Source organism: Saccopteryx bilineata, chromosome 6 (genome assembly GCF_036850765.1).
Source record: "Saccopteryx bilineata isolate mSacBil1 chromosome 6, mSacBil1_pri_phased_curated, whole genome shotgun sequence".
NCBI lineage: Eukaryota > Metazoa > Chordata > Mammalia > Chiroptera > Emballonuridae > Saccopteryx > Saccopteryx bilineata.
Genome location: NC_089495.1, coordinates 180,715,112 through 180,742,290, shown reverse-complemented (window position 1 = coordinate 180,742,290; position 27,179 = coordinate 180,715,112). Strand labels below are relative to the sequence as shown.

Here is a 27,179-nt window from a genome sequence, read left to right as displayed (position 1 = left end):
TGACCAGTGGTAGTGCACTAGATGGTGTTGACCTGGGACACTGAGGTCCCAGGTTCAAAACCCCGAGGTTGCCAACTTGAGTGTGGGCTCACCAGCTTGAGCATGGGATCATCAACATGACCCCATGGTCTCTGGCTTGAACCCAAAGGTCACTGGCTTGAAGCCCAAGGTTGTTAGCATAAGCTCAGGGTCTCTGGCTTGAGCAAGGGGACACTGGCTTGGCTGGAGCCCCCTGGTCAAGGCACATATGAGAAGCAATTGATGAACAACTAAGGTGCCACAACTATGAGTTGATGCTTCTCACCTCTCTCCCTTCCTGTCTGTCCTTCTCTGTCTGTCTGTCTGTCTCTCTCTTTTGCTAGAAATAATAATAATAATAATAAACATGCTAGTATAGAGCACATTTCCCAAAATTCTACACAAAAGCTTGGTTAGAACTTTTGCATTGCATAGAATCTGCAGTTAGAGTTTCCAAAACGATGATGACGGATGACGGAGTGACATTGACAAGGTGAGTAGGGGAGTGGAGGGGGAGGGTTTAGAGGGGTAGGGTCTCTGAAGCGGGCATTTCGCAGCATTCACAGTGGAAAGGTTGTGGGAAACTCTGGTTGGTAGCTGGTGGATTCACATGGGCCCACACAGGGTTTAAACTGGAAGGTGCCCTCTAAAATGTCACTTGAATATCCTGAGATATGTCCATTTTTCATTTCCAAAGAGTTGATGTGCATGTTTCATTGACAGGAATTACGTTACCTAAATGTGAGAATATTATTTTTCCAAATAAGCCCTTTTAAGCTTTTTATCAGGGTGTAACATGTGTTCAGTAAAAGACGCAAATTTTGTGTCCAGCTGAATCTATTTTCACAGAATGAACCCTCCCGGGGAAGCAGTCCCAGATCAAAACACAGAATGGCCGGTTCCTCTATTCCCTGACTCTTCCCTTCCCATCTATTCTCACTCCCCTGCTGTGGGTAACAGTTTTCCCAGTGTATGACTCCATACATTCGTTTCACCTGTTTTTGATCTAATAAAGCAATTTCTAGTTTCAGAGAAAACAGAACAAACCAAACCCTCTGTAGCCTAAAGCATTTTTATTATTGTTGAATGAACCCTCTTGAAAAATAGCAACAAGACTGACTTATCATCTGTTTAGTTGATACTTGATTTGTTCCTTATCTGTCCTAAAGTGAAGTCTTGGAAGTGAGGCAGGTGTAATGAATGCCCCCAAAGAGGAAAGAGTTAAACGAAGCTGTAGTAATTTTTAGCAAGAAAACGTGATGCCTGTCGGCTGTTATTGACATAGCAAAGCAGACCAGTGGAGTGTCGTTTCTGCAATATATTTTTCTCTCATAGGTTTTTTTCCGTATCTTACCTGACTTTGCTGTCCCCGCCTGTGGTGCATTAGGATAACTCACTCTGGCTATTAGCATATCTTGAATACTTCCCTCGAGAGAGTATGCCTATTAATACATAGTTTAAAATGATGTTTACCTGCAGTGACATTTAAATGGGATAGGAACATTTTGCTTTTTTATGTTGAACATAGTAACCTGTAGTTAAATATTTCTTTATTAGGATTGTTTCGTGTTATCATGAGCAAAGAGTGCCAGCAGAAAATGGAATGGGAGTGATTTTGAATTACTGGCTAACACCACGGCTCTCTCCTAAATAATAAACCCTTGGTAACCGAAAATGTTCGTTTCCTGTTGAACGAACGAGCTGATATTAGGTTCAGGCAGCCTTTTCAGATCATCTCATAAATGTCATCTGCTCAGAGGGACTTCATAACGCTCCCTTTCCCCATCTCTGCCATGTCTGATCCCCCGATTAGGGCCATGTGTCCCTGCATCAGTAGGGGAAGGAACATAGATGAATCATATTTCTGAGATCACTTATATGTGAGATCCTAAGAAAGCCATCAATTTCTATAAAAAATGAACTGAAATACCATAAAAAGAAGGCTAGACTTTTTATTTATTGATTGATTTTAGAGAAAGAGAAAGGGGGTAGAGAGAGAGAGAGAGAGAGAGAGAGAGAGGAAGAAACATCAGTTTGTTGTTCTGCTTATTTATGCTTTTATTGGTTGATTCTTGTGTGTGCCCCCTGACTGGGGATTGAATCCACAACCTTGGCATATCTGGATGACAGTGCTCCAACCAACTGAGCTACCCATTCCAGGGTGAAGGCTAGACTCTTTAGGAGTCTTTCTGATTCCCTTCTGATCTATTTAAGGTCAGTTACTTGACTTTATTTGCTTAATGTTTTTCTTTTTATTGCATTGCAGTTTCATGAGCACAGGGAAAATAGATTAATTAGCAAGGAAAATGCTTCTACCTGAACTGGTCACGGTAGATATTAATAACATTGATACCTAGGAGATCATTTTTGTTAAAAAATTAGATTTTTGTAGGAACTTGTTTATGAATTAGATAAGGACAAGTTAATTTGTTTCATTTTATAGAAGAGGCCAGGTGAGCTCAGGAAGGAGTTGGAATACCACAGTCAGCAGGCGGTGTAGTAAATTTAAAAAGAAAAGCGAAGGGTGTTCATTACGATGCTTTCTCAGGTGCGCCACCTTAGATACGCTTGAGTTTTACTTAGCGCTCATTCTCACATCCCCTTAGTTGAACTTTTATATAACACAGAGTCTGGAAATTCAAAGCTACAGGTTACTAGACTCCCTTGAAGCATCTAATATTTTGGCTGTCAATTAAGTTGCACCAGCATGCACTCATATGTGATTTGGAGGGGAGAGATGTGAAAGACACCACCTTTCTGCGTTTTTTGGGCTGTTTCTAAAGATAAGTGGGAAGTTAAAGAAAGAATTGTTATCTTCTGGAATCTTCCAGGGGAAGAAAAAGCCAATGTTCGTAGGGGTGGGCCCCCTGTTCTCAGCTTACTCTTCCTTTGCCTTCAACTAAGCTGGTGGGTTTAAAAAAATTTTTTTTTTTAATTTTTAAATAAACATTTTTTTTTTCATTTACAGTTGACATACATTATTATATTAGTTTCAGATGTACACCCCAGTGATTAGACATTATATAACTTTTTAAGTGATCCTCCTGATAAATGTTGCACCCATCTGACACCGTGCGTAATTATTAGACTATTATTGACTCTATTCCCTGTGCTGTACTTTATATCCCCGTAACTATTCTGTAACAACTAATTTGTACTTTTTAATCCTTTTGCCTTTTTCACCCATGCCCTCCCACCCCCTCCCATCTGTCAGCCATCAAAATGTTCTCTGTATCTTTGAGTCTGTTTCTGTTCTGCTTGTTCATTTATTTTATGTTTTTAGATTCAATTGTGGATAGATATGTATTTATTGCCATTTTATTGTTCCAGTTTTGAATCTTTCTTCTTCTTAAAGAAGACCCTTTAACATTTCATGAACTACTGGTTTGGTGGTGATAAACTCGAGTTTTTTCTTGTCTGGAAAGGTCTTTATCTGTCCTTTGATTCTAAATGATAGCTTTGCTGGGTAGACTAACCTTGGTTGTAGGTCCTTGCTTTTTATCCCTTTGAATATTTCTTGCCATCCCTTCTGGCCTGCAAGATTTCTGTTGAGAAATCAGCTGACAGTCTTATAGGAGCTCCCTTGTAAGTAACTGCTATTTATTTATTCGCTACCCTGCTGTCATCAAGACCAGCTGAGTGGTATGAAAATGTTATTCTCATTTTATACAGGAACAAACTGAGGCTGGTGACTCTTGACTTGCCCAAGGACTCACAACTAGTTACAGGCAAGAGGCACAATATAAAACTAGGTCTTCTGGTTAAATTCAGAGCCCTTTCCAGTCTACCATGGCATCCTCAAACGGGATCCTTATGGTAACAAAAGCCTTAATAGAATCTGAATTAGTATAAGGTGAAAGAAATTTCATTGACTTTCGAAAGAATCTCCTTGATTTTAGGGTTCATACAAATAAAGGCTTAGATTTTTACAAACACAACCCTTTTGGCTCATGTCTGGAAAGAAAAGCTGCTTTATGGTATGTATACAAAGTTCATTTTGCCTAGATTATGTAGGATGTGGCAATGTTGGAAAACTTCATACTGCTTCGAAGCTCAGACACCAATGTACACTGTAGTCTATAAATGTTCTACATCTATCAGTGAGTGTAAAACATGTGCATAGAAAGATATTCAGGGGTGGTGTTAAAACAAAGGTCATTTAAAAAAAAAATTGCCCAGTAAGTGGCATTCATTTATCTACTAAGATTCATTATGTGTGTTTCTCCTCCTTTTTCTCTTCTCGAGATATTTGTAAATGTTGTTTTCTTGCTGGATTCCCATTAAGACTGTTCCTATGCCTTCTTATGGAAGTCTTTGATTTTGGAACATTAAGAATACGGTAGGCATGAAGAAAGTGTGTAAGAAGTGTAGAGGATGTCACCTGCCTCCAAGCAAGATGCAGAATGACTTGAAATTCAAAGTCGTGTCTAGATCCAGTGCAGGAAGGGGCATACATGGAAGTGGACATGCCTTGTCTGTATTATAATGGGATCAGGGCTCTTAGAGGACTATAGATTTAATATTATTTATCTTCTTTCCCTAGGTTGGAGTGTAGATCTGGCACTCAGTAGGTTCTTGGGGACTGTCTGGAATGAAGGAAGAGTCTGGTGTGTGCCTGGCTCACAGTAGGTTCACAGAGGAGAGAGTACAGTCTTAAGGTAGACCTGAAGAGAGGTCATGCTCCCAAGAGCCCTTCCCAACACATTGCACATGATGTTGGTTGGAAAGCCTTGCTCTGCATCTTTCTATTTCATCTGAAATCTCCCAGAGTCCAAGCATCTTCATGGCCTTCTTAACTAGGGTTTATAGAACATTTATGGACTACAGTGTACATTGGTGTCTGAACCTCAAACCAGTATGAAGTTTTCCTATATTGCCACAACAAATTTTTCAATACAGATTTGTTGTCAGTACAGAAGTGACTGCTGTCTCAGTACTGATTTCCTGTAAGGTCTAAATGCAGCTTGAGATTGAGTGTGGACTCAACTGTGATTCAGTACTGGTTGAAAATTATGATGCTTAATGTACTTGCCTCTCATATCCTGAATGTCACCAGTGGCTTGTTTTCTGAGAAAGATGCTCACACCTGTACCCAGTTATTTCCTTTAAAGAAATTCAGAAGTGTTGTGAGTGACAACAAATGACTGATGGTTGTGAAAACATTCTCTGTATCATGGTGATGATTCACAAACAGAAAAAACTGAATATACAAGCTTTATTGCGAAATGAAAAAAATCAAATAAAAGACATATAGTTTAAAAATAGTATTTGTAATGAAACTTCCACCTACCTCTGTGCAGGGGGAATGGTAGTCACTGCGATGATAAGATTGACCTCCTCCCTTTCCCACTCTTAGTTTAATGGACTGGGTCACCTACATTCCCCCACCTGCCCTCCTGTCCCCGGGGAAGCAGTGTGACTTCCCTATGTCCTGGATCACACAGGGGCCCATGCTTCCTGGTGCTTCTGGATCTTGGCTTCATTATTATCCCCCCTTTGAAAGTTATCTGTGAAAATTTCCATCTGTTGAAGCTCTTCTAAGAAGTTGTCAATATGCTTTTTTAGTCGTAAAAATCCCAACACACGATCCACCACAATGTCCTCCAACCCTGCTTCCTCCTGTAACAAGTGCCCTGTCCCTCATCACCTTTTCTCCACAGTCAATGTGTAGTTTATACTCTCCAGCTCCCCTTCCTCACACCCACACCCTCCTCCTTTTCCCCAGAGCCTTACTGTACCTTGACCTTGGCTTTGAAGTTTCTCTTGCTAAGGCTACCAGCAACCTGCCAGGTACTAACTCCATCGGGTATTTTTCAAAACCAACTGACTTCTTGTCCTGAAGCATTTTTCCATTTTCCTATTTCGTATTCACACTGTAAATATGTATGAATACAGGTACATGAATCCCTAGTACAGTGCCTGAAGTCCCCTGCATGGTATTTGAAGTAACATGCTTCCAACTTTCCCCTCTATTGTGTTTGATAATGGAATTTTTAGACCTCTACGTAAAAGGCAGATATCTTAACCATGCTTTTCTTCACTATTTTGCATCCTCTATTCTGGGTCTTCTTACTTCCTCTGCTTTCCTTTATTTGGGGAGATTTCAGGCTAGACACATCCCTGGAAGAAAACTCTTGTCAATGCTGACATCGCACAAAGAAGTTTTGCTTAACTGATCCTAATCTTAACATGCTAGCATCTAAGATTACTTTATTGTGTGTGTGTTTATAGTCAGGGCTGCATCACTGACAATTGATGGGCACCACATCTGATTTTCAGTGACCCTTAGAATTTTTTCCCCTTACATAGCTCCCCCCCCCCCATGTATATATTTGCCGTCTTCGCCTCTGCTGTTTCCTGATGCAGGTTATGGGTAATGCCTGTGGAATATCTCTCATTAGTTTTCCTCATTGTTCATTGGAATATTGAGTACAGGGCACATCCTGATACATGTGCCCTGTCCTGTAATAACATAGGGACATAGAATCACTTTGGAGTCAGGATTGTGGTCAACCAATAGATTGTCTGACCTCAGTCCTAAGGAATATACTGCAAGTCTGTGGACCAGTCCTTGACATCAGCCTTAAGGTTCAGGGTGATAGCTTTGCTAGGACTGTCATGATCAAGTTCCACAGGCTGAGTGATGGAAATGGCAGAAAGTTATTTCCTCACAGTTGTGGGGGCTGGAAGTCTGAGATGAAGGGGTGGCAGAGTTAGTTCCTTCTCAGGGCCACGAGGAAAGGATCTGTTCCAAGCTGCTCTCCCTGGCTAGTGGGTGGCCGTCGATGCCCTGGGTCATCACATGGTCTTCCCTCTTTGTATCTCTGTCCACATTCCCAACCTTTATAAGGACACCAGTCAGATCGGCTTAGGATCCACCCTTTTGACCCCTTTTAACTTAATCACCTCTCTGAAGACTCTCCAAGGACAGTCACATTTTGTGGTACTGGGTTTAGGACTTCACTGTATGAGTTTGGGGATGGGGCACAATTCAGCCCAGAGTATACCTCAGCCTGGTAAAATGTGGCTTGAGGGGTGGCAACACGGTGGCTCTGTTCAGATATTTGAAAATTGACACTTAGAGAGGCAATTAGATTAGTTTGCACTACTTAGGTATTAAAACTGGATGGTAGCTGCAGATACAGAAAACCCCAAAACTTTCTAACAAATTACCTGACCGACTTTGCTTTGTGGAAAAGATGCCCCCATGAATAAGAAACCTATTTCCCTACAAAAAGGTTTAGAGCTGCACTGCCCAATAAAAATGTAATGTGAGCCACACAGCAATTTAAAATGTTCTAGTGGCCACATTAAAACAAAAGGAAACAGGTGGAACTGATTTTTTTTTAACAGTATACAGTATTTAATCTTATATGTTGATTTCAAGATCAATATTAGAAAGGACCAATGAGCTATTTTATATGCCTGTTTTCAGTCTCAGCCTGAAATCTTTTTTATTTATTTATTTATTTTTAGAGAGGAGATAGAGAGGGAGAGAGAGAGACAGAGAGGGAGAGAGAGGAGAAAGAGACAGAGAGAGGGGGGAGCTGGAAGCATCAACTCCCATATGTGCCTTGACCAGGCAAGCCCAGGGTTTTGAACCGATGACCTCAGCATTTCCAGGTCGACGCTTTATCCACTGCGCCACCACCGGTTAGGCTCAGCCTGAAATCTTGCAGCACATCTCAGTTGAACTAGCCATGTTCCCAGTGCTCACAGCCACGTGTGGTTTAGGGCACCCACACTGGACAGCATAGGCGTAGAGCACGCATTCTCAGATGGGCCAGAACATCTGAAATGAAATAGAAAATGGTTCATGAGGAATGAGAAATCTTCTTACTCTTTACATTTATTTTGTATAAAGCACAGAAATACATACAGCATATAAATAGATAATCAGAATATCTGTGATATTAAAATTTCATGGAGGATGATTATGAAAATAAATGTTTAAAAAGGCTCTTTAGAAGGGCACTAATGAAAAAAATGTTGAAACAGGACTGGCATAGAGCAGGTGCTTGAAGAAGGTTTAACTCCCAATGCTCCCCTTACAAGCATAGGTGTGTTTCCTTGGGTAAGTTATTTCACGTAAGCCTTAGTCTGTTTATCTGTAAAATGGGACTAGCAATGGCATCTGCATTTTAAATTACTATAAGTAATGAAAGAGAAAATTTATTACCAATTCACATTGCATTGACTGGCTCAGAAGAGGTATTCAGTGCGTGTCCATTATTATACTGTTAGGCATTTTTGTGAAGAAAATTGTGGTATTGGAAGGGAGTTGGGACTACTACTGCCTTTGTTGTTTCCTCTCAGTCTTTTAAGGATATATATATTCTAAATATATATACATATCCTAAACATATATATGTTTTTTCTGTCTTAAAATGATATATTTTACTTTTACATTTAATCTTTTGAGACATAATTATCATATAACCTTATATTAGATATATGATTGGTTTATAACAGCACACCGATGAGAAAACCATTGTAATAAAGAGTTTTAGGACTTCATAATGTTCATGTTGATTACAATGACTCCCTTGCCAAAATGTTTCTCTTTTTGGATGGTAAGGTTTTGTGGAGGACCTTTACTTTGTTCCTTCAATGTACTTCTTCTTCTTCTTTTTCTTTTTCTTTTTCTTTTTTTTTCTTTCTTTCTTTTTTTTTTTGCTTAAAGATCTTTTGGGGATTCATGTAAGTTGCAAAACACCAAATTTTAAAACTTTTTATATCGTTATATTAGTCTTCACTATTGATGAGATAGGATGAGAGTAAAATGGTTTCTATGAAACAGAAAGGAGTAGATGGAAAAGTGCTGTCCATCACCCACTATTACTAACTTAAAGTGGGTGTGTATATTGTTTTCTCTTTTATTTATTTATTTATTTATTTATTTATTTATTTATATTTTTCTGAAGTTGGAAACAGGGAGGCAGTCAGACAGACTCCCACATGCACCCGATCAGGATCCACCTGGCACGCCCACCAGGGAGTGATGCTCTGCCCATCCGGGGCGTTGCTCTGTTATAACCAGAGCCACTCTAGCGCCTGAGGCAGAGGCCATCCTCAGCACCCGGGCCAACTTTGCTTCAACTTTCCTGGAGCCCTGGATGCAGGAGGGGAAGAGAGAGACAGAGAGGAAGGAGGGGGGGAGGGGTGGAGAAGCAGATGGGCGCTTCTCCTGTGTGTCCTGGCTGGGAATCGAACCCGAACTCCTGCATGCCAGGCTGATGCTCTACCACTGAGCCAACCAGCCAGGGCGTTTTCTCTTTCAAGGTGGATGTTTATTGGAAAAAATGCCTTAAAACTTTCAATACACAGGTGGAAGTTGCATTTTTAGAGACAGTGTATTTGTAAGACATGGGTTTGCTTACATTTTAAGCTCACTGGTGCTCCGTGGGCTTCACCTCACTTTATTCCTGATCCGAAGCCACTCCCGTTGTAGGCTTTGGTTGTGGACCTCAAAGTGTGCTCCTCGGACCAGCAGGAGCAGCAGCAGCACTGAGAACATATTTGAAAATGCAGATCCTCAGGCTCCACCCCAGTCCTATTAAACGAGAAACCCTTGGGCAAAGGGCCCAGCCATCTGTGTTCTAACATGCCTTCCTGGTGAAATCTGATGCATTCAAAAGTTTCAAAGCCACCGGGTTATAAGATTACACGTCTCATAGATACTGATGCAGAGATTAAAAAAATACAACGTAGACTGTCTGAAAGTTGTCTTGGTTTTTCTGTAGTAAAATGCGGTGAGAGTCAATATCCATCTGCAGTTGCTTTGGAAATGAATGTTGGCCATGCATTTCAAACTTCAAACTAGAGCATGTGTCTGACAATTAGAAATACTTGATATCTGGACTGAGTGGCTACTTCGATATGGGAAGAATATAGAAACTTGTAGCTATGTGGGAGGTGGGGAAAAAGCAAGTGGAATTAAAAATGGATGTTTGTGTAATTCTGGGTCAGATCCTGCCTTGCCTGGTAAGAATGCCAAGTTCCAGCTGATCGTGGAATGCTAGAGGTGATTGTGGAGGAAGCAGGCAGGGAACCGAGATAAATGATCATTTAACAGAGGAACTGTGGCCGGAAGAGTGGGGTCAAGAAATAGTGAACAAAGGAGCTTTAATTTTGAAGGAGGAGAAGGAATAACCTAGAAATAGCAGTATCTGAAACAATGAGTTTCAGTCTAAGCTGGAACAGTCTAAGCTGTTCCAAAAGATAAATTTTGGTCAGTTTTACTCTTCTAGTTTTAAGTATTTGGTTGTCTTGGATCTTTGCAGTGAATTGTCACCAAGATTTCGATTAGAATCTTGTCAGACACTCTAATAAGAAAAGAAACTGACCTGACAATCAGTTACAAGTACAGGTTAATTCCAGATTTACCTGGAAGTGGGGATGTGTGCTGTGTGCAGCCTCTGGGAAACTTAGATTTTGCCCAAATCTGGAAGAGAAGGTGATGAAACAGAATTAAAAATATTGCTATGATTGATTGGAAGTATTGCTCTGAGCTCTAATGTGTATAATTTCATGGAAGAAGCTGAAAATAAATTTTGTTTTCTTAAGTAAGAAGCAAGGAGGTAGAGAGACAGGCTCCCGCATGCACCCTAACTGGGATCCACCTGGCAAGCCCCCTGTGGGGTGATCCTTTGCCCATCTGGGACCATTGCTCTATTGCTTGGCAACAGAGAGCCTGAGGCAAGGCCATGGAGCCATCCTAAGCGACTGGGGCCAACTTGCTCCAACTGAGCCATGGCTGTGGGAGAAGAAGAGAAAGGTAGAGAGAAAGTAGGGAGAGGGAGAGGGGTGGAGAAGCAAATCAGCATTTCTCCTGTGTGCCCTGACTTGGAATTAAACCTGGGATATCCATAAGCTGGGCTGATGCTCTGTGACTGAGTCAACCAGCCAGTGCCAAAGCTGACAAAATTTTAAAAGTTATTCTTTTATTATAGTATCAATTTCTTTTTAAACATCTTTGAGGATATTGAAAAGTAATTTTGAAAATTTTAAATTCCAGATGAAGTTCTATGCAACGACATAATTCTTGTTTAAGATATATTTCCAATTGCATGTTGATAGTGAATCTTAAAAATATCAGGATAAAACAGAATGGCATTTCCTCAAAAAATTAAATAGATATGATCCAGCGATTCCACTTCTGGGTATGTACTGAACACAATTGAATGCGAGGACACATTGGTATTTGTAGACCCATGTTCATAGCAGCGTTAATCACAGTAGCCCAGAGGTGAAAAGAACCTGAATGTCCATTGATGGAATGAATGGCTAAACAAAATACGATGAATAAATACAATAGAGCATTATTCAGCCTTAAAAGGGAAGGTAATTCTGGCACATGCCACAACATGGGTGAACCTTGGACTCATTATTCTAAGTGCAATAAGCCGGCCACAAAAGGACAAATATTGAATGATTCTACTCATCTGAGGTACCAACAGTAGTCAGATTCATAGAGACAGGCGGTAGAATGGTGATTGCCAGGGGCTGGGGGAGGAAGGGATGGGAAGTGAGTGTTTAAGGAGTATGGAGTCTCAGTTTGGGAAGATGAAAGAACTTCTAGAGATGGATGGTGGTGATAAATGTAGTTAATGCAACTAAGCTGGACACTTAAAAATGGTAAGTTTTATGTTATATATCTTTGTTCACAAGAACCTTCTGAGATAGGTATTATTATTTTCTTTCTTTATTTTTTTTTTCAGTTGTGTAGAATGAGGCACCAAGAGGAGACAGGCAGCAATTTGAAACCAAGAGGACGGCCTCTGTAACCTGGCTCCTTTTTAAAAAAAATTTTTTTATTAAGTGAGAGGCGGGGAGGCAGAGACAGACTCCCGCATGTGCCCATATCCACCCTGCAAGCCCCCTACCAGGCGATACTCTGCCTCTCTAGGCTGCTGCTCTGTTAATCTGCAATCAAGCTATTTTAGTGCCTGAGGCAAGGCCATGGAACCATCCTCAGTGCCTGGAGCCAACTTCATTGGAACCATTTGAGCCATGGCTGTGGGAGGGGGAGAGAGAGAGAGAGAGAGAGAGAGAGAGAGAGAGAGAGAGAGAGAGAAAGAGAAAGAAAGAAGACATAGGGGAAGGGGTAGAGAAACAGAAGGTCGCTTCTCCTGTGTTCCCTGACCTTGAACAGAAACTGGGACTTCCATACACTGGACTGATGCTCTATTGCTGAGCCATATGGCCAGGGCTTGTAACCTGGCTCTTGAAGTCAAACTTACTGTGTATTCTAAAACCATCAACCTGCTCTATCCACCAGGACAAGAATCCCAAATTCCCAAATTATCTCGACATGTTCTAATTTTCATTGCAAGTCCTTTTGATCAAATGAAGGATATGGAATATCATAGTTATAATGCTGTGAAAAAGTTGAAATAAACTGGCAATTTATGCTTCTTTTAAAAAGATGCAATTTCTGTGAAGGCCTGAGTATTTCAGTATGAAAATCCATATCTAATGACGTGTTTTCTTGTGCAGATGGTGTGCCTTTCTGAAAATTGCCAAAAGGAAGGAACACAGACTTTAGAAATGTTTAATATTATAATTACAGCAAATGCAGTTTTTGCTTTATAATATGCATGTTTTAAATTTGTCTATGATGTTTTATTTTATCATGTGAAATTTAAACTTATTAACTATTTTGTGGCTATCCTTCCGAATAGACGGAAAATGGCTTTATTTACTGTTACCTTGGATACAGCAATGCCTAAATACTATGTTTGCTCTCTTTAGCACAATTAAAAATAGTTTCATAGAGCAAACATAATTTCAAATATTATTTCAAGCATGAGTTTTAATTCAATTTAATCATAAAATATATAGATATTTAATGCTAAAATTATTTTAAAAAACAAAATAAAACTTTTTAATAGAAAACTTGCCAGTGCCTTTAAAGAACTTGTCTTGATCAGTAAACATAGGCATCACTGGACTTTTCCTTTACAAGTAATGTCCAAATATTCTACTTATTATTAAAGTACCTCAGTTATATAATTGATAATTCTATGACATTAACCATGCATTGTCTAATTTTTTTGAAATTTTTATTAAAAATTGATCACCTTGGACAAATTCTAAAAAGTTTATCACTTGTTAAGTACGGGTATGACTTTCTACAGTGATATATATTGACATGCTTTTTTTTTTCCTTACAATTCTAGGACTCCACAATTGTCACTCCAATTATTTTGAGGTCTGACCCTCAGGGATTTTTCTTTTACTGGACAGATCAAAACAAGGTAAGAAGTGATATTTGTCTTTCTTACATTATCTGCTTGATTGCTGATTTGCAAGGTACTCTATTTCAGTGGTCCCCAACCTTTTTTGGGCCACAGACTGGTTTAATGTCAGAAAATATTTTCATGGACCAGCCTTTAGGGTGGGACGGATAAATGTATCACGTGACCAAGACAAGCGTCAAGAGGGAGTCTTAGACAGATGTAACAGAGGGAATCTGGTCATTTTTAAAAAATAAAATATAGTTCAGACTTAAATATAAATAAAGTGGAAATAATGTAAGTTATTTATTCTTTCTCTGCGGACCAGTACCAAATGGCCCACGGACCGGTACCAGTCCGCGGCCTGGGGCTTGGGGACCACTGCTCTATTTTATCAACATAAGTATATCCATTTCATAGGTGATTCTTTGTAAGTTATTTAAAGATTCTACTTAAAAAGTATCTCCAATATTGATATCTTTGGATTTTCCAAGGACTATTTTCTGAAATATTAGATGTACTAAATCCTAGAGCAATTGGTACTTTTCAGAAGAACATGGGAATGCGAATTACATTTGTTGTAGAAGAAAATTAGCCAGTATTAATGATTTAAGACCCCCTCCACTCTACCTATAGAGAATGAAGAAAAATAATGAGAAAACAATTTTGATGTCTATAACTTTGGCTTTTTCTTTACTCTCCCCTTGCTGCGTATTAAAGGCTCTCCAAACAGCAGGAATTTGGACTTGATCGTTGGTTCAACTAGAAGATCAAAAATAGGATTCCTTTAGCTTACACTTTCCATTTTCCAGGAATTTCTCTCTCCATTAGCTTTCTATCCATCATACCATGAATTTAGTATCTCATTTGTTATGAAACCAATTGAGATGATTCCATATTGAATTATTAAAGCATAGACTGTCTGCAGATCATAAGATTTATTTGGAGTTTAATGGGCAGTTAGACCAGAATATTCATAGAAAGTGGTTATTATTTCAAGAGACAATGCTACAGTTCTGTACTTGAACCTATGAGGCCACAGAATGCAGAGTGTTTTGGCCCTGTGAGTTCTGATATTTGAAGATGAGATAGGCTTTATTGACAGTGCTAAATAAATATAGAAGCCAATAAAACGCCTGGGAACCAAATTTTGAGGTGCTGTTCGCCTTTGCACATGCTCACGTTCTGTCCATATAATGGGGTTTGTCTGTCTAGCCATCTGCTTTCTGGGCCACCTGGATTTCATTTGTGAGCAGTGGTGTGGAACTGGCCATGGGGAATGGTGTACTCGGGGCCAGGGTTGAGTCTGAGTGTGGCTTTTAGGGTGCTGTAAAGTAATATCTGGTCCCCGGGGCCAGTCGTGAATGGACCTTTTTACACATCATCAAAACGCAAATTTTAGCCTTGTGGCTCTGAAGTTTCTTTCTGAATATCGGTCCCTTGGAGTCACTGCTGGCCGCAGAGTCATCTCTGGCCACAGATGTTAGGGGCTAAACCATAGACCCCAAGCTAATGTCAAAACATGTATTTGAGCAAGATTTCCTATTTAATGTTCATGTTTATTACTGGGTGTGTTAATCACTTTGGCTTTGACGTTCTGTTTGGTTTCCTGCTGTTATGTATAAAACAATGGCTTGAAAGAGGTTGTGTTTTTTTTTTTCCCTCCTTAAGCCTATTTTTAGAACTGTTAAAGCTATATTCCTGAAAGATATATTTATAATGCCTACAGTATTTTAAAAGTTTGGGTATTTGGATGAGAGACTAAGCTGTCTGTTTGATTTTTCAACTGGTAAATCAAGCTTCCATAAAAGCAACTGAAGATATTTGGGTTTATTTTTAAATAATTCATAGCAACTCAATTAAGCTTCCCTCTAAGACCAATCATAAATATTTCTTTGCTTAAGAAAGAGAAAGGTTTTAGGGCCGAAGTCCTTTTGATGCCTTTCTATTGTTCTATGAACCCAGTATTTTTGACTCATGCTTATTTCAACATGTAGGGAAATTTCTTTCAGTTTTTTATACCAACTATTTTTTTTCCTTGGTTGTAATGCTGTTTATGACCAAGTAAAACAAACAATGAGGTAGCAGTTTCTTTTTGTCTTTTTATTACTTGTCTTTTCACAGATATTAATCTTCCAAAGGATTAGATTTTAGCTTTTACTTTTTAAATCCTGATGTCATCTCTCAGTCATATATTAGAGGTTGGAGGTTTATTTTTCAGTCAGTGATCATAAATCTGTAATCAAAAGATGAGAGGAGTTAAGTAAAAAAAAAAAATTAAACTTTCCATGCTTCCAGGGTTGTCATTTCTCCTGGCTTTTAGCCCAGCCCTGGAACCAGAAGGAGGATGCATCTACGACGACAAGGAGACGGCCTCCTCTAAGTGCTGTATTAGAGGTTATGTACGCTAGGAGAAATAAATGGCACTCCCAAATGGGGCTGGCACGCTGAGCTTTTAGTCCAGGCTTTTGCATAAAATCATCTGAACGTACTGGCCAAAAGGTGCCATCATGATGTTATATAGAAACCCACTTTCTTTAAAATATATTTTGCTGACTATTACTCAGTGATGTGAATCTATTACATGTAGTATAGAGATGCTATATCAGAGGGAAAAATATAGGCTACTTTTAAGTTTATCCCTTGATTTTATACAGCGTGTTCTCCATTGGTTTGGTTTGGTTTGATTTGGAAGCCTGCACTGGTACTCAGTGCAATAAACCTCTCTTCTGCCTTCTGGCATTTCCGCAACACGTCTCCCTGTCCATGCAGCCTGTACTGAGGAGCTTTGATTAGTAAACACTGAATGCCTAGTCTGCTTGCAGGCGAGCTGAGTGGCTTTAAGAAGCTCTTGGTAAAGAATACTGTTACAAGATCTTTTCTTTTTATAGTAGTGGAAGAAAATCCTAACATTTTACACACTGTCTCACCCTTGTCCTCTCTCCCATCGTGGCTACATTATACGACAGACCAGAGCCGCCTATTTCAAGCCACTGAATTTTACCCTCCGGGACAATGACACGCTCCTTTCCCAAATCCCTCCTTTGGTTTGTCAACATAGAAATGATATGTGGCCAAAAAAAGACAGGCAGCTCAGATGATAGATTTAAGAATTAAAAACCAGAGCTAGCGGCCTGACCTGTGGTGGCGCAGTGGGATAAAGCGTCGACCTGGAACACTGAGGTCGCCGGTTCGAAACCTTGGGCTTGCCTGGTCAAGGCACATATGGGAGTTGATGCTTCCTGCTCCTCCCCCTTCTCTCTCTCTCTCTGTCTCTCTCTCTCACTCCTCTCTCTCTAAAAAAAAAAAAAATCAATAAATAAAATATTAAAAAAAAAACAAAAAAAAACCAGAGCTAGCAAGCGGATTTGAGGTAGTTTTGGTGAAACATCGAAAGCATGTTTGGGATTGGATGCACCTTATATTACAGGATGCAATATTTATCCTTTGTTCCCACAATGCACTTACTCTCTTTATTGTTGGCTCTGTAAACCTTATTGATTGTCATTAGCAAAAACGAGTTTCTGAATGTGACTATTTTCAGCCTGGTGTTTTTTATTTGTTTGTTTGTTTGTTTTTCTGGTGTCAGTGTGTATTATTTGAAGAGGATCAGTTTACTTGTAACCATGGCTGAGAAGGGACTCCTGCACAGCCTGAGTATTTGAGAGGCTGCCCCTATTGGGCTGGGCTTTTTTTTTTTTTTTTTTTTTTTTTTTTTTTTTTGAGCAGTACCATATTGGGTCCAGAAACCAACACAGGAAGGGTTACCATGATAGCCATGGGAGCTTCAAGAGGAATCTGCATCATGATTTTGGAAGAAAAGTGAAAGAAGAAGAGAAAAGGGGTCAATGTTAACGAGCTAATAAAAACCTATCATGCTCGAATAGGAAAGAAAGTAGACCTTTGCCTTGCAACTCGATGCCGTGCTTCTGTGCCAAGGTTGGTGTAAAAATAAAACCAGTCACTACTATCTCAGATTCAGGAAGTTCGGTATCGCCCGGTAAACTCTTCCTCGTATCCCTAAAACAGGAGTTGGGGGAGGGGGCAGAACACATAGTTAAATTAAAAAGAAATAGGAGGAAAAAGTACCCATTTTAAATGAAGGACTTCAACTCTACTTTCTCTCTTTTTTGGTTGTCACAGGTTTTATTTTGTATTTTCAGTTTTGCAGCTAGTATCCAAGCACATCCTTTGTGTAAGCGAGTAACACACTATAAATGTCCTTCACCTCTCTCCACCATGGACACTAATCTTAGTCCTCTCTCCAGAGTCCGTACTGGTAGCAGCTTCCTAGTATTTTTCCAGGTGGCTTTTAAATGCAGCTGTCCGGAGAACTATCTCATTTTGTTTTGTTTATATCCATTTGTGTCCTAAATGACATCATATTGTTTTTACTGTTCCGCAAACTTGCTCTTCACTTTACAGATGTCTTAGAGAGAACTGTTCACGTGAGTACATATGTGTCTACTGTGTTCTGTTAAATTGCTCGATCATATCCCATGGGATGGATTACTAAATTTTGTTTAACAGAAAAATTTCTCATTGTTGGACTGTTGGTTTTTGTCTGTTTCTCCTTTTAGGCTACAGATAACAATCCTATAAGAACACCCAGCCCTGAGTAGCCCTCAGTAGGTATATGGGTCAGGGTTTCCCAGAGGTGAATACTCAGAGTACAATTGCTGATTGAAGGCTATACATATCCTAAATTTTATTTAATAGTTGAGCCATTTTATAATCCTGCCAGTCTTGTTTGAGAGGAACTGTTTCCTGAAGCCCCACCAATGGTATTAAGAAACATTTTATTTTTGCCAATATGATGCAACCGTTGTACCTCTGTTTTAATTTGCTGCTGCCTGATTTGCCAGTATTAAGCCGTGTATATTTTCATCCATTTGTGGAGCATTTCTGTCTTCTCTTACATGAATTATGTACTATATCCCTTGCCTTGTGTTGAGAATTCTGTATATATTCTTGAGGTTATTCCTTTAGCTGTTATGAATGTTGCAAATACTTTCTTCCTGTCTGTGGCTTGTCTTTGAATTTCTTAACTTTTAACTTAGGCATGACAAAAAAATGACTTGACATTTTCAGCTTTGATATATTCACATTTCGACCTTTATTCCATTTGGCTTTATTTAGGCCTGTCTTCTCATGGTCTTTACTGCCATCATTATTACTAATTTAGGTTTTTGATCCATGTGTAATTAACTTAGTCCACATGGGCTGCTATAACAAAATACAACAGACTGGGTAGCTTATAGAAAACAGCTGTGTCTTTCTCACAGTTCTGGAGGTTGGAAGTCCAAGATCTGGGTGCCAGGAGGGTCAAGGGAGCGTTCTTTTCTGGGTTGCAGACCTCTGGTTGTATCCTCACAGGGTGGAAGGGGCTGGGGATCTCTCGGGAATCTTTTATAAAGGCACTAATCCCATTTATGGAGGATTCTCCCCTCAGGATTTAATCACCTCGCAAAGGCCCCACCTCCCAATACCATCCTTGGGCATTAGGTTTTCAACCTATGAATGGGGCAGGGGGGCAGACATTCAGACTGGGGTAATCACATCATGTATTTTGAGGACTGGCGTGAGGTGAGGTTTGAAATCTGATTTCGTTAAACAAGTAGCCCTGTGTGTTGGTGGCTTCCTTCTTTCTGGTCAGACCCAGCTATGACAGCACTCTTCGGTGTGGCTTGCTCCTAGCTCAGGGTGTGGAGGGGACAGGAGGCAGAAGCTGAGATGGCAGTGGACTGCAGTTATGCTCCCATTTTGCCCCTAATACTGATATCTGGATCACCTGGTTTGATGGCCCAGAGATCGGCTCCTGTGTTTTAATGCCTGTGAGTGTGAATGCTATTCCTTACTTCATTTTTATTCCATTGACCTTCTGCCTTGTATATATACTTTTTGATTCAACAAGTGCACCCCTTTCTGGTTATCCGTGATTTAGATTGTGTGCCTGCATATTCAGTCATCCCTAGGAACTCTGGACAGCAGCCATGGGCTTTGCCATCTGCTCATCTGCCATCTTGTCCTGGCCTTTGGTTTCACACGAGACACCACTTGGGGTCCTTGTACAGAGGGAGTGTTTAGTTTCTATGAATAGCAGTAGTAACCTCAAATATTTTTTTACAGAGTTCAAAAGCAAAGTTTAAATTACAAATACTTACAGAAGCCATAGTGACATATTTCAGCATAGGAGTCCAGAGTTCACAAATATTTTGAATGATGCATCATACACTTCTACAAGAAAATCTAGAAATACCATATTAAAAGAATTAGTCTGGCTTCCATGAAGAATCACCGTCACCAACCATTTTATTCATCACTGTTTGGCAGTGCTGTTTCCCCTTTTGGACACTGTTCTCTAATATATCCCAGAAACATCAATATTGACATTTTTTGTGTACAGTGAGTGGGGCAGGGCACTGAATAGTTCATTGAATGCAATGGGGAGGTTATAAATTAAGAAACTGAACTCTATTCATTTTTATTTGGTAGCTTCCCCCAAATCCTAAAACAATAAGTGAAATTATCTCTGAAAAAAAAACACCAAACGTATGTAAGGATTGCTTTTGGAGGACTGGGGTTGTTGCTTGGTCTGGAACATACATTTGTCATTGCCAGCTAACCAGCAACACCTATGGTATGTCTTTTCCTTTCTCCTCCCTGAATTTTTATTTATTTATTTTTTACAGAGACAGAGAGCGAGTCAGAGAGAGGGATAGACAGGGACAGACAGACAGGAATGGAGAGAGATGAGAAGCATCAATCATTAGTTTTTCCATTGCGCGTTGCAACACCTTAGTTGTTCATTGATTGCTTTCTCATATGTGCCTTGACCGTGGGCCTTCAGCAGACCGAGTAACTCCTTGCTTGAGCCAGCGACCTTGAGTCCAAGCTGTTGAGCTTTGCTCAAACCAGATGAGTCTGCACTCAAGCTGGCGACCTTGGGGTCTCGAACCTGGGTCCTTCCACATCCCAGTCCGGCACTCTATCCACTGCGCCACCTCCTGGTCAGGCTCTCCTCCCTGAATTTTTGAAGAAATTAATACCTAGAGAAGACATAGCATGAAGTTCTTAGCACTGCAGAGGCCGGAATTTGGAACCTAGTGGCCACCATTCATTCCTTTGCTTTTTCTGGCCACTGGTTCTCATTTTGCCACCCACACCACCACTGGGAAGTCCCTCGGAATTGATACCCAACCTGACCCAAGGAGTTTGATAGGTAAATACCATAGTTCCCTCATCTTTTGGGAGGAAAAGCTCAGGGTACCTGATTTATGTCTTTTTCCAGCTCTCTCCAGTGGGATTAAGTCCATTTACATCCTACAGTAACTGCCTTGAAAATATATACCCTTTAGGGATTTCCTTCCCATTCTGTTTCAATTCCCCACTCCTGATGTGTCCTGGAACCCCTTTTAAAATAAACTAACTTCACCAGAATCTGTGCCTAGGAACTGCCTGATATAGTACTTAATGCTTGAGAACTTAATAGTGTTGTTCCCAATTGAGTGTATTAAAAGGATTCCTTAGTCAGAGGCACTGGAACTTATTAGGTGAGCATTCTGTTTTAAGCCAGGGCAGTTTTCTTAAAACTCTTAATAAGGGAGGCAGGAAGATGGTTAAGAAAGCCAAGTTTTGAATCAGATGTGGGCCTGACCTGTGGTGGCGCAGTGGATAAAGCGTCGACCTGGAAATGCTGAGGTTGCCGGTTTGAAACCCTTGCCTGGGCTTGCCTGGTCAAGGCACATATGGGAGTTGATGCTTCCAGCTCCTCCCCCCTTCTCTCTCTCTGTCTCTCTCCTCTCTAAAAATGAATAAAAAATCACAGTCTTTTTTTTTTTTTAAATGTCCTAATATTTTTTAACTTATTTTATTATTTTATTTATTCATTTATAGAAAGGAGAGAGAGGGAGAGGAGAGAGAGACAGAGAGAGAGAAGCGGGGAGGAGCTAGAAGCATCAACTCCCATATGTGCCGTGACCAGGCAAGCCCAGGGTTTCGAACCGGCGACCTCAGCATTTCCAGGTCGACGCTTTATCCACTGCGCCACCACAGGTCAGGCTCTAAAAATGAATAAATAAAATAAAAAAAAATTAAAAAGAAAAAGTGACCTAGAATCAGATGTGGGTTTGAGTTCTGGCTCTACCTTTTATTAAATGAGTCAACTCTGGTGAATCTCTTCAACCATCTTAAGCTTCAGTTTCATCATCTATAAGATGAGGTATTACTTTTTAGAGTAGTTGCTTAAAGTGAACAATAAGAGTCTAGCACAAAGCCTGGCAATTTGTAAATTCTCAGTCCTTTGTGCTGGCTTTAAAACAATGAATAATTTAATTTTTTTTTAAATTTCATTTTTATTGAGATATAACCAACAAATAAAATTGTGATATATTTAAAGTGTAAATGTTATGCTTTTGATATACATATACCTTGTGAAAGGATTCTCTCCACTGAGAGAATACATCTATCACCTCTCATATTTATTATTATTTTTGTGTGAGGACATTTACACTCCACTCTCTTAGCGAATTTTAGTTATATGATACAGTGTTATCAATTCTAGACACCCTGTTATACACTAGATGCTCAGATCTTAATTCATCTTATAACTGAAAACTTGTAGCCTTCTCACAACCCCCTTCGCCCCTCCCCCAGGCCGTTTCTGACAACCACTTTCCTACTTCTCTACTTTCAGTTTCTATAAAGTAGATTTTGTTGCTATTTGGCTTATTTTACTTAGCATAATGCCCTCTAGGTCCATTGTGGTGGCTTTTATTATTGGTATATAATAAACAATTAGTCTTGAACTAAACAATTAGTCCCCAACTTGTTGTTGGGGACCACAGATGTGCTGCTTTGAAAGCCAGCTGACCATCTGTTTACAGATACTTTTAAATCTATTTTCTTTTTCTTCTTAAGGTAATAGTGACTTGTTTTCTGTTTAACCTATGTTGTGATCTTTTGATTTAAAGGAGTGAAGCTTGAGTCTGTTTGGGCAAATATGATGTTTATGTATTCCATAATGTGTTGGGAACAGAGCCATGGAAGGCAAAAGAAAGGATTTATAGTTCAGAAGACTTTTCTTCCTAGATAATTTTCTATTAAATACTCCATCACAGGTGAAAGGTTTTTGGACCCTTGGGAATTTAAAGAATCTTATGGACTAAGCTGCAAGCTGATGTAAAGGTCCTGGAGATGACATTGTTTTATGTGTTGTGGCATAATTTGGATAGTCAGTAGTCTGTCAAATTTCCGAGGAACAAATTTCTCTCCGTCAAATTCACTTCCAGATTATGCTCCACTTATTTTATTTTTTATATTAAACTTGCCTCTTTATTTCCCCAGGTGGTCAGGATGTAGAAGTAGCTACCGCTATCCGCAGTTTCCTCTGGGGACCTTGGCAGGATTGACTGCTGTGACCCGGCAGGGAGCCCAGGTGCTGGTCCATCCCGACAGGCTGAAATCTGGCTGAGGTCCAGGGTCCCCGGGTCAGGACAGGTCACCTAGTTGGAGGGCATCCGCTGTGAGGGGCATGTGCAAGGTCAAGGCTGGGGGGCGGTTCTGGGAAAGGGTCTTATAGTCATGTCCTCCTGCTCTTGGAATTGGTGCGTCCCAGCCGTGTAAACCGACCCTGACCCATGCTGTGGCTCTCCCTGGGCAAGCGTGCCTGGTGGGTGTGCAGGTCCCCTGTGCAGTAAGTCACGCTCCCAGTCTGTGCTCACTGCAGCGCAGGCTGATCCTGGAGGGTGACGCTGTGCGTTCCTCAGGGTCCTCTGCTGGCTCTGAAACCCTCCTTGTCCGTACTCTCACCTCCTTCAGCCACCACCTGCTCCACCCTCGCCTCGCCCTGTCTGGGTTATTCGTTCTCATCTGCCAAACCTGCTGACTTGCTCTCTTCCATCTCCTTCCTCAGTTCTTTGTTTCTTCTTTCTTTATTCCTTAAAACTTGTGTTCTGATTTCTTGAATACATCCTTAGCAAAATCCCACATATCTGGTTGCTGTTCTTATTCCTACTGATACAGTTTTCATTTTCACAAGCTCCTTTTCTAAGCTGGTCTCCGGGTGATGAGGGAACATCGCCCCGAGGAGGGAGACTGCGGAGTCCACCTTGCTCCATTTATTCTTAACCTGACCTTCTTTTCCCTGGCGGAAGGAAGCCCCAGAGTTTTTGCCTCCAGCCTGTGTAGGATAGCCAAATGTTTTGATTGCTTAGGCTACGTGAGTGTGACATAACAAGGCATGCTATTAAAATGAAATCTGTTACAAGTTCGTCCTGGAGGTTGGGATTCAGGTGTTTTTTGTTGTTGTTGTTTGTTTGTTTTTTGGTAGAATTTTAAACCAACATGTAACCTTTTGAAGTGTACTGTAAAATTAGGCTGGTTATAATGGCACGTGGCAGTTTCTTTGGAATCGTGTGTAGGATGTAAGTGCATTGATAGAATTTTCTTGTCATCATCACAGCACCTCATCCTGTGAAGGGACAGCAGCAGTGCTCATTTGAGTACATTGTCAGCAGAGTTGAGAAATGTATGATAACCCCTGGCTTTATTTCCAAAGTAGTTACTCTTGATATGGGGCTGGCAAAGGTGGGTTGACAGTTGTGAGCCCACAGAACACTACTGTAATAATCATAACCTGCATATCTTTTTCCATTGGAACAACTGTAAACCTCTGGCCCATCCCTGTATAATTTAATTGCAAAATGATGCCTCGGTTTTTTGAGTTGCTTATATTTAGCTGTTCCCAGCATTATGAGGGAAATTACATTAATGCTTTCCGTGATATGAAGCTATTATAATGGGATATTTGTACCTTTTGATACCAAAATTAGCTTGAAGCACTGGAATGGAGGAATGTCTGCCAGAAATATATTTTGTATATTGTTCATAATTTGATTTCCTGTTATGTGGAAAACCCGTTTGCTTTGTTGTGAAAAGAATTCCCAGATACTTGGTATTGACATAATGCCGTGCTCCTTTGTTTGAATGACAGATGTTGTAGATAGAGTGAGCCTTTTTTGGTTTTTCTCTAGTTTGTTTTTTTGCCTGTCCAAGATTGTTTGACCCTACTGATGGGTTTCTTATCAAGCTGGGTTCTTTTATATTTAATCAGCAACAGAAGCCTCTTTCCTCCCATCTCGTTAATATAAACTGCCAGTTATAAAAACAGTCACAGGGATATAGAGTACAGCATAGAGAATGTGGTCAATATTATTGTCATAACTGGGCATGGTGTCAGGTGGGTACTAGAGCTATCAGAGTGATCAGTTTATATAAATGTTCAACCACTGGGTTGTATATGTGAAGCTCATATAATATTGTATGTCAACTGTGATTGAAAAATAAAAATACTTAAAAACAAAAAAAGGAATAAAGCTTTTATAAGCAAAAAATAATTGGACAGTTGAGTTATTTCAGCATATATCACAATAAAAATAAGCTAAAAACAAAACATAATATTCCATTTTCATATTTTATCATTGTTTCTTTTGTTTAAATGTAAAAAGGCAAAAACACAAACTTTGAACATGCTCTCATTTGATTTGCACATGCTTTTAAATAATTTTATTATCATTACCAATAATAGCAAGCAAACATATGGTGTTTTCTGCATGCCAGGCACTGTTCTAATACATATGTATACACACACACACACACACACACACACAATCACTTGCATAAGCCTGTGAGGACAGAGTTGTGATTATACCTATTTATAGGTGAGTACAGTGACATACACACAGAGGTTAAGTAATGACCCCCCCCCCCCCCCCCCCCGTGTCATCCAGCTGGTGAATAACAGAGGCAGGAGTAGAACCCAGACAGTCTGGCTCGGTGTCCTCGTTCTTAACTTTTTGCTTTTTAAAGAACCTGTTTAATGTGGAAGGCTAAGTTTCCCTGTGAGATATTTTCCCTTAGCATTGTCTGAAAAGAAACCTCAATAGACATATTACCAACCAGTAGGAAATGATCCTCAGTTTGGGCTGCACATTGAAGTCACCTGAAGAGCTTTGAAAAATGCTGATGTCTGGGCCTTGCCCCTCGGGAGAGCCTGATTTAATTGCTCTGCGCTGTGGTCAGGACATCAAGCTTTTTTTTTTTTTTTTTTTTTGAAAGCTTCTCTCATTTGGTTCTAATGTGCAGCCAAGGTGAACACTAATAGAAAGCAAGCTGACATCACAAATTAACTCAGGAAACTTCCGGAGAGGATGCACTCACTCAGCCTTTCCTGTTTGTGTCCTAATTTCTATCAGAAGTAACAGGCAGCCTGAGCACCCAGAGGCCCAGCAAGATGCTGAATTATTTGACTATGAATGAATAGTATTCCTTATACTGGATTTAGGAAGGCAGGGAGCTGGTAGCATATTTACAGGAAGATTCTCAAAATCTAAGATGGAATCAGAATAGTTATTTTTGTTAAATTCAGTTGTTGAAAATTTATTTAATTTTCTGTTCCCTGAATGTTCTGGGTATTAGCTATCTGTTTTATTCTCGCTAAACATGCCCCCCTGGCATCCAAGGCCTATGTATGAACCTTTGTGTTTATGTTTTCCTAGATCCTCATTTAGACAAAGTTGCTGTCTGCATTCCAAATTTAATTAAATGAACTGTCCTGTTGAATAAGCAAATGTGGTTTTAAAAATTTTATAGAATTAATTTCATTTTGTATCTTAAGTTGGTATTATGGATACAAAAGCAGATATCATCTTGTTAAATTACAGCCTCATGTCCTGTCTTATACATTTGTAGCAATACTTCCTTTATTGACACATAAACCCATAGGGGAACCAGTAAGAGCCAGTTTCTATACAGGTGTGACAGGAAGTTTCTTATAAGCACTCTGTACCATACATTTGAAAATGGTAAAGTTCATGTTCCCCCCATTAGACTTTTGGGTTTTCAAATTCTGTCTCCTGTGGGGGAATGCAGATTTTGATGAGAAAGCTTTTGCATGAGATTTCAGCATTTTGCAACCCCCCCCCCCCCATTTAGATATCATGGTTTGGAAATTGCTGTGCAGCATGGCGAACAGTGCACCTGTTTGAAGCGAATGCCTCAATGAAAGCTTTATGGAGCAGAACTAGTTGCTATGCTAAAAAATTAACTGTTGTGCTGGTATAATAATGGAGTCTATTTTTAGATAAACATTTGTTTCTGTAGCATAGCTTCATTATTCAAGAGGGCAGCCATCTCAGCACAATACTCTGAATACTGAGATGCCAGAATACCAGAATAGATGGGACTTTAGATGATGTGAATTTTTCCTATATACAGTATTTCATTACTGGAGGGAAACAATTAAAATCAAAACAAAATACTGAAAGAGTTTCAGGTTGATGGTGTTTGTAGGGTGAGTTCTTCCTGCAGCTGACTCCAAGACAAGGATTCAAACTCAAGTAGTTTTATTGGGAAGGCAACTCCAGGAAGCTGGATGGGGCAGTGGGGAAGCTAGACAGGCAAGGGAAGGCAGCCAATAATGTGTGAATTATCAAATAGGTTACGCCCTGGGCAACTGAAGCATCATCCTACTGGGAGCTGCGGGAGACCCATGTGACACACACTTCAGAATTATCCCAATTGAGGGCGAGAGTATTTACCCACCAGTTCGCAGCTGTCAGTGTTTGAGGGCGGCTCTCCCCGAGGCTGTTATGTTCTCAGCACTGCCAGGCCCTCAGCGGTGGAGAGGGCTCCAGAGCAGTGCGATGAGAAGGAAGCTGTCAGTTGGCATGTAGGGGAACACGTGGCCACCAGCTCCAATGACCTCTTGGAGGCTTTAATTTTCAGGTCACATTTTATAGATCTATACCACAGGGTGCAAACTAGAGTCTCGACCCTTTCACAGAAAGATCTTGCTTAGCCTGCCTAGTGCATTAAAAGTGTAAGCTTGAGTGGCCAGCATTTAAAAATCTGGGAAGTTCACTT

At 40.2% G+C, this 27,179-nt stretch overlaps 1 protein-coding gene across 2 annotated transcripts in view; it reads left to right on the top strand.

Annotated features, from left to right (window-relative positions):
* PLCB1 (phospholipase C beta 1) overlaps positions 1 to 27,179 on the top strand; it is a 688,569-nt gene that overhangs the window by 5,194 nt on the left and 656,196 nt on the right. For both annotated transcript variants that reach the window (XM_066234441.1, XM_066234442.1), the window contains exon 2: positions 13,200 to 13,277. In XM_066234441.1, coding sequence (XP_066090538.1) covers positions 13,200 to 13,277 — 78 coding nt within the window. The remainder of the gene's footprint in view (positions 1 to 13,199; positions 13,278 to 27,179) is intronic.